This window comes from Pelecanus crispus, chromosome 11 (genome assembly GCF_030463565.1).
Source record: "Pelecanus crispus isolate bPelCri1 chromosome 11, bPelCri1.pri, whole genome shotgun sequence".
Classification (NCBI taxonomy): Eukaryota; Metazoa; Chordata; class Aves; order Pelecaniformes; family Pelecanidae; genus Pelecanus; species Pelecanus crispus.
Window position 1 is genome coordinate 10207890 of NC_134653.1, and position 13937 is coordinate 10221826.

General features: G+C 44.4%; 2 protein-coding genes across 5 annotated transcripts; both read left to right on the plus strand.

Annotated features, from left to right (window-relative positions):
- Positions 1–728: 728 nt before the first annotated feature.
- Positions 729–7895, plus strand: ARL6IP1 (ARL6 interacting reticulophagy regulator 1). 2 transcript variants are annotated; one of them, XM_075718109.1, is made up of 6 exons: positions 729–786; positions 2986–3119; positions 4689–4808; positions 5680–5797; positions 6472–6556; positions 6800–7895. In XM_075718109.1, exons 1-6 carry the CDS (start codon positions 751–753, stop codon positions 6916–6918), a joined length of 612 nt encoding a protein of 203 aa, XP_075574224.1. In that variant the 5' UTR covers positions 729–750; the 3' UTR covers positions 6919–7895. The 2 variants fall into 2 exon arrangements, with proteins under 2 accessions (XP_075574224.1, XP_075574225.1); XM_075718110.1 differs by lacking the exon at positions 729–786 and adding an exon at positions 1122–2572.
- RPS15A (ribosomal protein S15a) lies at positions 6910–13499 on the plus strand. 3 transcript variants are annotated; one of them, XM_075718111.1, is made up of 5 exons: positions 6910–6948; positions 10126–10263; positions 10442–10521; positions 12014–12099; positions 13364–13499. In XM_075718111.1, exons 2-5 carry the CDS (start codon positions 10131–10133, stop codon positions 13455–13457), a joined length of 393 nt encoding a protein of 130 aa, XP_075574226.1. In that variant the 5' UTR covers positions 6910–6948; positions 10126–10130; the 3' UTR covers positions 13458–13499. The 3 variants fall into 3 exon arrangements, with proteins under 3 accessions (XP_075574226.1, XP_075574227.1, XP_075574228.1); XM_075718112.1 differs by lacking the exon at positions 6910–6948 and adding an exon at positions 8919–8942; XM_075718113.1 differs by lacking the exon at positions 6910–6948 and adding an exon at positions 9275–9315.
- Positions 13500–13937: the final 438 nt, after the last annotated feature.

The following is a 13937-nucleotide window of genomic DNA, read 5'->3' on the forward strand; positions in this document are numbered from 1 at the left end:
CCATCAAAAGGCTCTGTCCAGCTCATAGGACAGGTACATGCATGACGTATGTCAAGAAAAGGTAAAATTTTTTTTAGACAGCACATAATCTTTTACATATTTGGCTCCTAATAATCACACGTTCAGGTTGTATGGGTCAGGCTTTTCAAAATACAAGCCTCATCCTCCAAAGCGCTGGTGGGGAGGCGGCTCTGTTATCACCCCTGTGTCGACGGCCGGGTTGCTGGCTCGCCTTCCTCAGCCAGGCGGCCCGCTGGCGGCCTTCCTCTCGGCCTGACCGCCTACGGCCGCCGCGACGCCTCCCCCAGCGCTCGCCGCGGGCACGCCCCGCCGGCCCGCCCGAGGCTGCCCCGGCCAAGCCTGCTGCACCCTCCCCGAGCAGGGCCGCGCTCCGCCGCCCGGCCCGGCCCGCCCGGCCCGCCCGGCCCGCCCGCCCCGCCCCGCCCCGCCCCGCCCCGCCCGGCCCGGCCCCCGCCCCCCGCGGCAGCCCGCCCCAACGGCCGCTCCTGCCGCAGTCGCATTGCGACGGAGGGCGGGGAAGGAGGCGCAGGGACCCCACGCTGATTGGGCGGCTGTCGCTGTTCAAATCCCACCAGCCAACCGGCTGTCGATGGGGCGCGGCAGGAGCTCTGGGATTGGTCCGCGCTGAGTTTCGAGAAGGCCAATCACAATGCCGAGAGGGGCCGCCGAGGCTATAAAAAGCGCGAGAGGGCGCGGCCGGTGGGGGCGGTGGTGCGGGAGCCAGGCAAGATGGCGGAGGGTGATAACAACAGCGTCTACCAGCTGGTGAGGGCGGGCGGCGCCGGGGCGAGTCGCCGCTTCTGGGGCTGGCGGTGGGGAGGTGCTCTGCCTCCCGGTGGCCGGGGAAGGGCTGGTGGCCGCTTGGCCCCGCCGCCGCTGGGGGAGGCGGGGGAGCCAGGCCTGCCCGCGGCGGCGGCTGGCCAGTGCCGCCTTGGCCGCCGAGCTTGTGAAACGCGGGGGAATTATCTCCCTGCGCTCGGTTTTGCTTCTGAAAGGTTCCTGTGCAGGGATCGGCGTATGCCTCGGGGCCTGGCGGGGCTGGGTTTGAGGAGGCTGCTGTGTGCCGTCCCTGGGAGCGGGTACGGCTGCTGTTCGCAGGCCGGAGCTCATAATAGTACCTGGCTTTACCTGATGTGCAGGGCTGACCTTTAATATTCATGTCTTTGTGTTTCAACGTCCTTTGGCTGTGTTACCGAACTCTTCAGCGATGCAGGAGAGTGGCAGGAGCTGGGTGATTGGTTTAACTTAATAATGTCAAGGGTGGGCTTGAATACTTAAAAGCTTAAATAAATACAAGGATATGTGTATTTATCTCCGTACTGGTAAACGGCCGCCATGGGAAATGGGAAAATCGCTGTAAAAGCATGTGAAGGGCTTGAAGGGAAGCGTTTGAGTGCGTTGTTGATGAGCGCTGTTTCTTCGAGCAGGCAGCTGTGCAGCCCGGGAGGGACAGGGAGAAACTGTCTGCAGCGCAGAGGTGCGAGGGAGGTTCGAATTTCTGCAGAAGCAGCGTGTGGGACTATATTGCCAAAAATATGTGCAGTGTCTGGGAGGGGTGTTCCTTTCACAGCAGAGGTTCATATTTAAGGAAAATTTATGTTGTTTGATTAATGAACAAACACTTGATGAATGGGTTCTGCAATGAAGATGGTGTTGACAAAAGCTGACTTAAGTTTTCTCTACCTGGCCCAGTGGGAAAACAGCTTACAACAGTTGTCTTCTAGGCTGATGGAGGCAGGCTGCTATTAATAACACTGTTACCTTCCAGTCTCTTTCCCATTAAATTTTCTCTTGGCTGTGATGTTAAATGCAGGCAGCCAGAGGTAATAAAGCAAAACAGTTTGTCATAAAATGTCTTCTGGAGAAATGCAGCTGTTTTTTTTTCTTCCATGTGACAGTCTGTGTTTATAACATGAAATAGAAGCTGGAAGGTGTTCAGCAGCATGTCAGATAGTTTTCTATTCCTTTTTTTTTTGTTGTGAACTGTAGTTTTCAAATACTTTCCAATGGTATCTCACAAGAAAACTGTGCTTTAGCATGATAGCTGCATTCAGCTGTCCTTGTTATTCTAGTGGTGTCAGGCTTCTTTTTTGAGGTAGGTGCAGCACACGAGAATGAAACCTGCTCTGCTACCTCTGCACAGCACATGTGCAGGTCTTGATGGCTTTTCACCTCTTACTACTTGGGCAATGATCGGTCCAGTTCATGGTTACCTGAGTTTTATAATCTCTGAGATACCTTGTCCCACTGAGGGGAAACTATTAAGCTGTGTTAAATGTGGAACACCTCAGGTGAACTGCTTAGCAGGTTGATGCCAGAGCAGATAGGGCCTCCTTGCAGAAGATGTGTAGAGAGGAATGTAGGAATAATACAGGATGGGGATCAGGAGTGCCTGAACACTTTCTTGGGCAACCTGTGGAAAAACTTTTTGCAATCCAAATGTGGTCAGTTGGGTACCTTTCCTCTACTGTGGATTCTCGTTTTTTGTCTGTCTTTCACATAATAAAAAAATTGGTGTTGGACAGCAACTAGAAAGCTTCAGTTTAACATGGTAAAGTTTCTTTGAAAATACATATATTTTAAATAGTTCTCATGTTGCAATTTTCCAGATGTTGACACTAAAAACTTGAGAGGTTTTAGCTAAAACTTTACTTTCTACTAATCTGGGGGGAAGGAGTTTGGTGAATGGGAGATTGGGGGAAAAACACCTTGGCAAAATCTGGGAGGAGGTATGATTTGCTTTAATGACATATGCTGCTACTTTGTTAGGATCTTGACTATTTTAAAGTATCACTGCTACAATGTCATAACTTAGTACAAAAGTTACATTATTAGTGGTTTAATTACTCAGAAAGGTTTGTGTCTGGGGTCTTTAATTATGACTTTTTTTTTAGCAACTTCGAGCGTGGGAATTAATTTGGTACTCTGTTTAGTAATAAAAGTTTTCTTCCTCTCTTTGTGCAGGCTGCAGAAACTGCTAGCTTGGAAGAGCACTTGCAAGGATGGGGAGAAGTGATTTTGATGACTGATAAAGTTCTGCGCTGGGAGAGAGCCTGGTTTCCTCTGGCGCTGATGAGTGTTGTTTCCTTTTCTTTTCTGTAAGTAGTTTGTGGAGGGGGCCTAGAACAACATTGCACTTCATGGCTGGTAGCAAACCTATTAATTAGTAAGGCATCTCTAAAAATCTAATAGGAAGGCTCTTACTCCAGGTTCTGTTTCTGAATGTGTGTGAACTTTGTTGAAAATAAAAACCTTAAGTATTGAAAACAGGAAGTAAGACAAGTCACATCCTGCTCAGAGGCGGGGGGCGTGCTTTCTGCAAAAGCTGTTTGCCAGCAGTGGTTGCTGTAGTTTTTTACCATGCTCAGCTGTATGTTCTTCATTGATGTGTTCATATTCTGCCCTCATCCTTTGTGTCCTGCTTCTTAGTCAAATCTGGTTATCTCCTTTGGCTTTTTTCCCCAAACCAACAGCCATATTGTTACGGAAAACTTGTTTCCATAGGGCAAACTTTCCTATTCCTCATCTTTGGTGTGGTGTTTAGGATGAGTTCAATCAGTTTTGCACAACTTGGTTTTTTTACATTCTCTGTCCTTTGAGAAAGGGGGAAAAGGAAAGGCTGCAGGTAACTTTCAGTCAACAGGGTCGGAGGATGTTGCCTGTCTCTGGATTGGAGATACAGAACTGGCTTGCTGGAGGCACTTGTACGTGCTTTTACGTAACATGATAGTAGCCAGGATGACCCCAACTTGTACACATAAGTGCCCATGCCAGCTGTGGAGTTTGCCAGTTGCATGTGTTTTTAGAGTAAGGAGAAGAGGGGAGTTACAAAAATAAACGTTGAACCAGGTGAGGCAGGGATAATTGGTCTTCTGGCTAATATAAAATTTATGGTCTTCAAGGGAAGTGAGGAGGATGGCAATCAAATGAAACTGAAAAGTAACTTTTAAAAAAAGTAATTGCATGAACTTTAAGGTATTCGATTATAAATTCTGATTTTCCTGATGATAGCAGGAAAAATCTTGTGTCAGATAATACTTTGAGGAAATAGATAGAGCTAGTTCAGATTCTGAATTGGTACTTATCAAAAATTAACTTGAACATTCAGTGCAGTAGCACTGTGTCAGATGTATAGAAAGACTGGCCCTGCAATGGACTGTGTAATTTCTTTACTTTTATTAGTTCAGTGTTCAGGAACTTCTGTTAAGTGCAAATAAGTAGCATGGGGGACAGCTGAGCGTTAACAGACACCACTTATGAGATGAGCTAGTTCTTGTCCAGTACCAATACTGCTGTATTTGAGTGATGGCATACTTAATATGTAAAAGCACCACACTGTCCTAACTGGAGATTTATGGCTTCTTGTCCAGAACAGGCTTGGTTGGCTCTCACAGGTGAGATGGAGCAAATGACAACCTATACTGGATCTGAATTCTGTGACTTAAGAACCAACAACATCAGAGCTTTCACTCTACCTCGTTATTTCATATGTTCAAAATACATATGAACATATGTTCGTATTTCAGATTTGAATTTTTTTTGAGGTTGAACAAGCATTTGCTGTATACTGTTTGAAGTCCTGAGCCAATCTGAAGAGGTGACTAAATATGTCTAGTAGTTAGCAGTCTGAGCATCCAGAAATCATTTCTGTTGTCGTCTTTCTGCAGGATGATCTACTACTTGGACCCATCAGTCCTTTCAGGCGTCTCCTGTTTTGTTATGTTCCTCTGTTTGGCTGATTATCTTGTTCCTGCTCTTGCACCTAGAATCTTTGGCTCTAATAAATGGTGAGGAAAGCTTGAATTCAAACAGTTTCTTGAGTGTAAATAAATTATGAACTTTATCAAAATGGATATCTGACTTGCAGTTTGAGTCATTGTGGTAAGATATGGGCAATCTCTATAATATATGAAGTGAGGACACTAGTAAGATGTCCTTCATTTTTCTTTTTTCTGAAAGATAACTGTGACAACGTATCTTTATTGTTCCTTCTCTTCTAGAAAAATAAGATTTTTTTGAAGGAGTAAGCACATTCTTTGCTCTCCATTAAGGATGCTAGTTAGTTCTGTTAAACTAGTTTTTAGTAATTAATGGATAATAGATACTGAGAACTAAAATTATGAAGGGTATTGCATTATATGTTTGGACAGAGTGGCAGTAGTAAATACAATTAAGAAAAGAGTAATGCAGAGAGTATGAATGTTATTGTAAGTGATGGAAACAGATTTGAAGATGAGCAAGGCTTATATAAAAACAGTATGCTTATATAAAAAAATAAGAACCTTATTTGAACTATATTTTGAGTTAGGAGTAAATTTTAGTGTATCTGCTTTAAGATGACTAGTGGATGAATGTTCTTGTCTGATAATGAACCAACATAAAAGCCAAAGTAATACACACTGGTATCAGATTAAAATCAGCGGTCTTCTGGTTTGAATGTCGTTGCTTTTTGGGAGTCAATTTAAGACAGCGTACAGAAAAAATACATGGGCAATTGCATTACAATGCTCAATAAAGATAAGGTATAAAACTAAGTGAAATAAATGCCGGGATAAGTATTGGATAAATTTTTACTGCTGGAAAAATACCATGGGAGATTTTTTTCCAATTTCAGATGAATCTTGAATTCTTACTTCTGGCTTTTTTCTTTAATAAAAGGACTACGGAACAGCAGCAAAGATTTCATGAGATTTGCAGCAATTTGGTGAAATCTCGTCGCCGAATTGTTGGCTGGTGGAAACGCCTCTTCACGCTGAAGGAAGAGAAGCCTAAAATGGTATTGGGTTCCAGGAGTTCATCTCTTTTGTCTTAAGATTCTATTTGTTTTGTTTTGCATTAAGTATTTTAGCAAAGCACATGTCTGAATAAACTGGTATTTCAAACCAAGAACCAGCAGTTCTGGCTGTGACTTAATGCTGGTCACACATCTTATTCAAACCTGGAGTGGCAAGACACATGACTTTAAACTTCCAGTACTGTGCAGTTAGAAGCATATCCTTGATATTAAGATAAAGCTAAACTGGGTTTCTTTGGATAGGTCAATTTTTGGAAACACAGCTTGTTTCCAGTGCCCATGAACTGTTCAAAAAAACTAGCTCTTAGTAATGTGTCAGCTTAGGTGCATGAACTACTGAGTTTACTGTCCTGAGAACAGCTTCAGGTGCTGTGAAGGGCTGAAGCTGTGTTGATGGGGATGGCATAGTCTGACTCTAAGGGATATCTGGACAGAAAAGAACTGGCATCCTGTAAAACTGATGGTCTGAAAAATAAGAGAACATATAATCGTAGACTCTGTAATCTCAATTTTAACAAGCCTATGCATAGGTATTGCATGTGGAAGAGCCAGTGAACTTCAGGTTAGTTTTAAACGTTGAAGTGTTGCTGGATACTGAAAGGAAGGGGGGGAATTCCCAGCAGATCTGTGATAACTGTTCCCTTTTCATTTTTTAGTACTTCATGACCATGCTTTTTTCTCTTGCTGTGGTTGCCTGGATTGGACAGCAAGTTCACAACCTCTTTCTGACCTATCTTATTGGTAAGTGTGCAGCATGCAAAACAGAAGTAACTTTTTTGTTAGCTACCTAAAATTGATTGTATGAGGCTGGTAGAAGTAAGTTTTCATTATGTGTGTGGTGATTTTTTTTTTTTTTTTGGTCACAGGGTTTTGTTTGTCTGTTTTCAAGCAGTTAATAGAGCTTAAGGGAATCAAGGAATTACAAAGTGACAGAGGCTTGTTACAGGAGTATTAAGTCATTCCTTTTTTTTTTCTCCTCTCTAGTAAGCTTCTTGTTGCTGTTTCCTGGACTAAACCAGCATGGGATCATTACAAAGTATGTTGGAATGGCAAAAAGGGAGATAAACAAACTTCTCAAGCACAAGGAAAAGAAAAATGAATGAAGACTTAACTGCTGTTCACTCCTGTAAAAGGTTTCCTTGGGAACAGTTTTGAGAATTAACGTATAATTAAGACAATAGAAGTTGTATTGCTCACTGGCTTTTTTTTTTATTGGCTACCTGATGAAGTGAAAATGTCACTCTAGCAACTGCTGTGGGTTTGTGTGTCTCTTGCTGTGCTGACTAGGATTCTGCAGCCTGCAGCTGATCATATGTTAAAGATCCAGACCTTTGATGTGTGGAGCTTATTAAGTGTCTTCACCAAACTAAGAGGCCCTGTGAATAAATACCCCAACTCAAGAAACAGCAGAATTGTCATGCGTGATGGCATTTCTGTAACTGTGCTAGTTTCACTGATCATTCATTTGTGGCTACAGCAAGTATGAAAGGGAGTTCTGAAAGCTTATGCTTCTTGGAGGCTTGTTACTACTGATCCTTGTGGAAGGAGAACTATGAGCTGAATAAGAATGATCATAGCTGAGGGTGCACAGCTGAAATCACTGCAGAAGGTGGTCCCATTGTCTCACTGAATATGTTTGCTTTTTTGGCTGCATATACCAGATTATCTGTTGAATAGGGGTCTGGAATATATAAATTTGTAGTTCAGTTATTTAGGTGTAGTGTAAACTTCAACTCATTGCACTGAGACTGTAGAAGATGAGTTAAGGTATGTGTTACCTTAAGAGCTGATTGTTCTAAAAACTGCTGTTGTCATGGAGCCATGTCGCATGTTTGGTTTTATGAATGTTGTTGTCTGTGTACAAAATCACCTTGAATATGCTAGGTTTGTCTCTGTACATAAGCCTGAATTGTTTGTGCTTTTCTATGACCTGTCCCTCCTTTTTTTAAAACTGAACTTTTTTCTTTAAAAAGCTAAAACCTGTGTTAATGCATTTTAAAAGTTTACTGGTTTAAAATGAACTCTCTTCAGTGTTTCTTGTAACTGTTGAATAGTTAAATACAGACTAAAGAGAAACTTCTTTAAGACTTGCCCTTTGTGTATATACAGAAAATTGTGTAAATGTGTCTTTTGGTCAAGAGCTGGAGCTGGGAATGGTGTTTTAGTGCCATGTGGTAGTCGGTGCACAGTGTCCAACAGAAAAAATTTTTGTTTGAACTAGCCTAGTGCAAATAGTAAAACTTTTATCAGCCTTGACAGTACACTGACAGCTCCTGCTGCAGAGTGGAAAGGCTGTAATATCATCTGTAGTTAACACTGATAAAAGTGACTGAGGCTGTGGAGAAATCAGACCCAATCAGTAAAACTTGTGATAGATCTGAACTGTGGGGAGATGCTACAGTGCAATCTTGAAACTGTTACTTAGAAAGCGCTCTACTTCACTGGCACAGGCTCTGGCTGGAAGAAGCACTGGATGTACGAAGACAAGCGGTGACACTGCGCGGTGTCACAGAGCTGTCTTCGGGAGAGTTGGTGGCCGCCCTGCTACCCCCACATTAACGCTAGTTTAGAGTACGGTGTGCTTGCTGTTACAGGCCTGAGAGCCGTGTTCCTGCTTTCAGTCAGAATTCGGTAGAAACAGCCCCCCCCCCCATCTACTTGGTGCAGCTTTGTTCACCTCAGACCTTCAGCTTCCGCGTGTGGCTCCTCCCAGTGGGGAGTAGCTACACCGTTCTCCCGTTGTTTCGGTTTGTGGGGTTTTCCCCTCCTCTGTTCCCAGAAGGCGCGGTTCCCGCCGTGCCAGCTGCAGGCGGCGAAGCCGCCCCGGGCTCGGGGGAGCGCGCGCCGCTGAGCGCCGGGGCCGCCCGCTTTTTGGCCCCCGCGCCCAGCCGTACCCCGCCCGCGGCGAAGCGTTCCGGTTGCTATGGGGACCCGGCCACAAGCGTCGCTCCGGAAGTGCGATGCGCGGCTCTCGGCCAATGGGGACGACAAGGCCTGGCGCGCGGCGCTTCCCGACTGGGACGCCAAGTATCGCGAGATCTCGCCGCGCGCCACGCCGCGCCCATGGCCCTCCCATAATCCCGCGCGGGCGCCCGGCCTCTTCCTTTTCCGCCATCTTGCTGCGCCGGTGAGTGGGGGATGCTGCCGGGTCCCGGCTGCCATCCGCCGCCTCCCGGCCCCATCCGGGCCCCGCGGCCGCCCCTGCCCGCCTCGCTGGGGCCGTGAGGGTGCGCCCGACCGGCCCGGCCCGTTTTGAGCTGCCGGCGCCCCCCCTAGCGCGATCTGGAGCCTCCGGAGTGGAGGGTGGGGGGAAGCACCCTTCTGCCTGTGGCTCCGCTCTCCGCAGAGATGCGGGGCGGGAGCCGAGGGCGAGGGCTGGCACGGCAGCCGGGCCTGGGCCGGTGCTGTGGGAGGCTGGGCTGGGCAAGGCTTGGGGGAGCCGAGCCGCGGAGTCTGTGGGTTTCGGGGAGCGAGGATCGTGCGGCGAGGCCTGGGAGGAGGTAGCGGAGGGCTTGGGGAGCGGGCGGTGGGCTGGGCCCTGGGAGAGGAGGCGGCCCTCGGGGCGGGGGGCCCGGCTGTACTCGCTCTCTGGGCAGGAATTGGCCAGGCCTGCTCGTTTGGGGGTCCCTGGCTTAGTGGTAAAAGCCCTTGTGTGCCGTGGGACCTGGCCATCTCGGGAATGGCCCTGCGGCCCAGCTCAGGAGCACCTTGCTGGCTACTTCTGGCAGTGCACTGGCTCTGCTAGTAGGTTTGGGGACAGTACCAAGTCATGTCATGGCTCGTAGTAGTCCGGGTGCTCTTGTATTTTTCACGAGAATGGAAGAGTTGATGCTCGGTTTCCTTTTCAGAGTGCTGTGTTGTGCTTGCAACCTGCAATTTTTTTTGCAAATAAACCGAGAAGCATCTGTTGCATTTAATACTATGTATGGCCTAGTTTTTGAACAGGGCTAATACTGCATTGTATAATTGGGTTTTGAAGCCCAAAACGATTCACCTGGGAAAGTTGTCATACTGATGAAATGTTGCCTAGGTGGTGTTTTTTAAATCTTTGTGTGTGTGTGTCAATAAAGCCAAGCTTAAATAAGTGTCAGATTTCCTAACTTGTCGTCCTAGCTGTGAACGCTCTCAAGCATACCTGAGTATGTGATTTGATCTGCTTTTTAGCCTAAGAATGCTTTTTTAAGGTTTAATGTGAGTTTCTGTCAGTCTTAGATCTTTTAGGTCTAAAATTAGCCTTAAAAAAAGTGCGTGGCTCAGTATTTCTGTGCTGAAAAGCTGGTGTACGTAACTGCCTCTCCTCTTGCCTGCAGGCACCATGGTGCGCATGAATGTTCTAGCCGATGCTCTGAAAAGCATCAACAATGCAGAGAAACGTGGGAAGCGCCAAGTTCTCATTAGGCCGTGCTCCAAAGTAATCGTCCGGTTTTTAACTGTGATGATGAAGCACGGTAAGTCTAGAGTGCACAGCGCTGACTTTTTTCTCGTTCGTGGTTTCTGTGGATGCTGTTGTGTTAAGGTGCTTTTTGACGAAAAGTTAAGATGCTTGAACTAGTTTTGTACAACATAATTAATTGAATTGTATTAATATAGCTAAGTATTAGATATTTGTTTGCTAATCTTTTGTAGGGTACATTGGTGAATTTGAGATAATTGATGATCACAGAGCTGGGAAGATTGTTGTCAATCTCACAGGCAGACTCAACAAGGTAGGATTTGTCTTCCTGAATTCAGTTCTCTAGGATGTTGTTTAAATGAGACTTTTTTATGTTTTGTCTGCTCCAGTTGTGAAAGAATTACTTGTAAAGAAGGTGGTATTTATTGAATCCATGGAAATGAGACTAATATGGGTATTATCAGTGGTTACCAAATGCTTGTTAATTTTTCTAGATTCATAATGTTATCGTTGACTAATTACATTTTTTTTAAACTCTGAATGCGTAAGGCACATTTTCAGGGAAGTGTGCTTGCAAGTACTGTGTGTTTCTCTTCAAAGGCTTTCTGGCTACTTAGTGATTTCTCAGTTTGTCTTAAGAGATAGGAACTGAGTTGCTTTCCATTTGGTGTTTAATACCTGTAAATGTTGAGAAGACAAACTTTTCTTCTGCTGCTAGATGGGCTTTGCTTGCAGTTGAGGGAAAGTTGAATGCTATGTTAATTAGAGCTTTTTAAGTTTCTGGGGCATATGAAGTATTTGTGTGTGTTTTGGAAGTTTTTTAAATGCTTTTGTCTCAAAATATTGAGCTGTCTAGTTCTGTGATGACTTGCTGGGCATCATTGCTTCCTATTAAGCTATTCAAGTGAGACTTGGCTCTTTAGTAAAGAAATAAAAAAATTACTTGGTGAAAATATGTTGGGGGCTATCTCCATGAGGAACAAATATTGCAGCTGAAAACTGCTTGACTGTAGTAGGCAAAGAATTCTGACACAGCCCAAATTACTAGTGTTATGCGTGTGTAATAAAAATAATGCGTGTTAGGTTTGAGTATAGTGTTCCTTGAACTCTTCCAGGATGATTTTGTAACAGATCTTCTGGGGTGCAGCTGGATATGATGTTTCTCTCAATAGTTGCAGTAAGGAAACAGCTGTTTGGATCAGAAAAATGTCAGTCAGTGCCGGAAGGTGTGCTTCTGTTTTGCTCTTGGGTATTTATTAAGTAATTGGAGCCAGTGAGGTAAATGGAGGTGGTGGTCATGGTCAGTAAGTAATACGATTAACTTGAAAACTTCAATAACTTCTATGCATGTTAATTTCTCTCTGTTTAAAACCTACAGGTATTTTTTGCTAACTATGTTTGATGATTAGAAGTAGAATATCCCTGAGTAATTGCAGGATTTTTGATGATAATAGGATGTTTAATTATCTTGGGTGGTTTATAGTATGCTTTTGTGTTGTCCCACGTCTAGCCATTAATTTGTTTGTTAGCTTGAACAGCAGTGTAAGTGACTACTTAAGCGAGGAGGAGGAGGCAAGGCTAAGGAAATAACGGCTGAATAGCTGTGTGAGACTTCCAACTTACCTGAGAGGAAGTGCCGTTTCATGTTACGGGTAATGGAGCGTGCTGCTTGGTACTCTAGTCTTTTGCTGCCAGAAATATTTTAATTGCAGTTGTTAAATTCCTTCATCCAGTGAATTAGAATGACAAATGTGCAAATCCAGTTTATAAAGTTCTTCAGTTTGTAATGGAATTCTGTTTTATAGTGTGGTGTAATCAGTCCCAGATTTGATGTTCAGCTGAAGGATTTGGAAAAGTGGCAGAACAACCTACTGCCTTCACGTCAGTTTGGGTAAGTACGCAGAAGAGTTAAATCTGTGTCGTATGTAAAAATCTGGGGGGTTTTACTACACTTTCATACTGCCTGAGTTCGACTCGCCTGACACCTTTCCTCCCTGATCAATCTGGAGGTAGATAGCGGTCTAAAAATCCATCTTCCATATAAATGCTCTTTTTAACCAGTTTTAAAGGGGCACAGCTAAGCAAGGACCTATTTGCGCTTGGTGTTGTTAAATCCTCGTTTCACCATTTCTGCAGTTTACCAGGAAAACAGGACTTTTCTCTTACTTGTTTTAATTTTATTAATGGCCATATATAGATGGGGAGGAGTCATGTAACTTACCAGGTCAATGGAATTAGGTCGTACTACTTTAAATTGAACTTCCTGAATGTGTAACTTGATTAGATAGTAAGTGATGAGAGACTCGGAGCCTCTGTTAAACAAACTTCCACAACACAGAAAATCTTACAATTACTCAGTATATTTTTCCTTCCCAAAATTCACTGAGTCAAGAGTAATAAATCTCAGTGCACCAGGATGACAGAGCTAGAGGACTCTTAAGGGGCTCAGCCAGTCTGTCCCGTCAAAGGCAGGATTAACAGTTCCTTGTCATTTCTGTTCTTAAAGCTCCAGTGATAAGCCGCTTGCTTTAGCTGTACCTATATAGCTTACTAGTATGTGTTGTCATATTGAGATTTTTAAGAGTATTTATAGAGTGGTGGGACAAGAGGTTCTTAGACATGAAGCTCTGTGGATGAAGTATGCTGATAATCCAGATGTTGGCATTAGCAATGACTAAGGCTGCCTCAGTTGTCAGTCCAGATCCAGGTATTTATCTGCATCAGTGCACAGTGTTCAAAACACCGAGGGACAAGGCGCTCGGAGTTGAGGAGCTGTCTGGTGCCATGGCAACTCTACCTGCTCTGAAGAAAAATGTCTGTTTAAAATAGAAGCAGACTTTGTCTAGAAGCTATAGAATTGCTACTGCTACAACAGCTGAACTGACTTTACAGTGGGAATGCGCAAGAACTTCTTGCTGACGCTTACACAAATACTGCAGAACAGAAGCCTGTAACTGGCTTTGTGTGCTGCAGGGTTGTACTTGTGAGGGAAGTTTCTTTTTCATTGTCTGATAACCTGATCTTGCTTCCGTTAGGCCCATTCTTACAGAAACAGATCTTACTATTGTAATACAGAAGTGAAGCTAGGGCTGTCAACTCTGCACAAGCGTAGAACAAAGCTTGCGGTAAACTGAACATTTGTTCTTTCTTAACAGGTACATTGTACTGACAACCTCAGCTGGCATCATGGACCATGAGGAGGCTAGGCGAAAACACACAGGAGGCAAAATCCTGGGATTCTTTTTCTAAAACTTGTAAAAAAAGAGGATACTAATAAATTGTTCAAATGGACTCTGGTGTTTCCAGTCGGTATTTTAATGACTTCAAACACTACCTGTGATAGTGCTTGTAACAGGCAGCTCTTCAATAGTGGTTAAGTTCCAGCTTCACCTCATAGGACATTTGGGTTCCACGCCTTCCCTGGTCATGACGTTTTTTTCTGTTGATGATATACTTCTAATAGTTACCACTTGAATGACAGTTACAGGTCACTGTACAGAATAGCCTCAGCAGGGGAACTCTAATGTTAAACTACAGACTCAGCTATCATGCAGTGGGATTGCCTCTTAGGTGTTAGATATGCATGTCCCCAATAGTTACATGTATGCGACTATAGTTCCACCTTTTGGCTAAATAATAGATGGTGCCTTGCCAGAAGGTATTTCCTGTTTATGGTTTAAAAAATTAGGAGATGTGGGATTGTGGAATGGTTATTAAGATGGTTAAAGT

What these genes read in the sequence shown, in the direction of transcription:
- ARL6IP1 (XM_075718109.1), top strand. Translation starts at nt 751, where the DNA reads ATGGCGGAGGGTGATAACAACAGCGTCTACCAGCTG. An exon ending in ACAACAGCGTCTACCAGCTG is followed by an intron (nt 787 to 2,985) that starts GTGAGGGCGGGC and finishes CTCTTTGTGCAG; the next exon opens with GCTGCAGAAACTGCTAGCTT. An exon ending in ATCTTTGGCTCTAATAAATG is followed by an intron (nt 4,809 to 5,679) that starts GTGAGGAAAGCT and finishes CTTTAATAAAAG; the next exon opens with GACTACGGAACAGCAGCAAA.
- RPS15A (XM_075718111.1), top strand. Translation starts at nt 10,131, where the DNA reads ATGGTGCGCATGAATGTTCTAGCCGATGCTCTGAAAAGCATCAACAAT. An exon ending in AACTGTGATGATGAAGCACG is followed by an intron (nt 10,264 to 10,441) that starts GTAAGTCTAGAG and finishes AATCTTTTGTAG; the next exon opens with GGTACATTGGTGAATTTGAG. An exon ending in CTGCCTTCACGTCAGTTTGG is followed by an intron (nt 12,100 to 13,363) that starts GTAAGTACGCAG and finishes CTTTCTTAACAG; the next exon opens with GTACATTGTACTGACAACCT.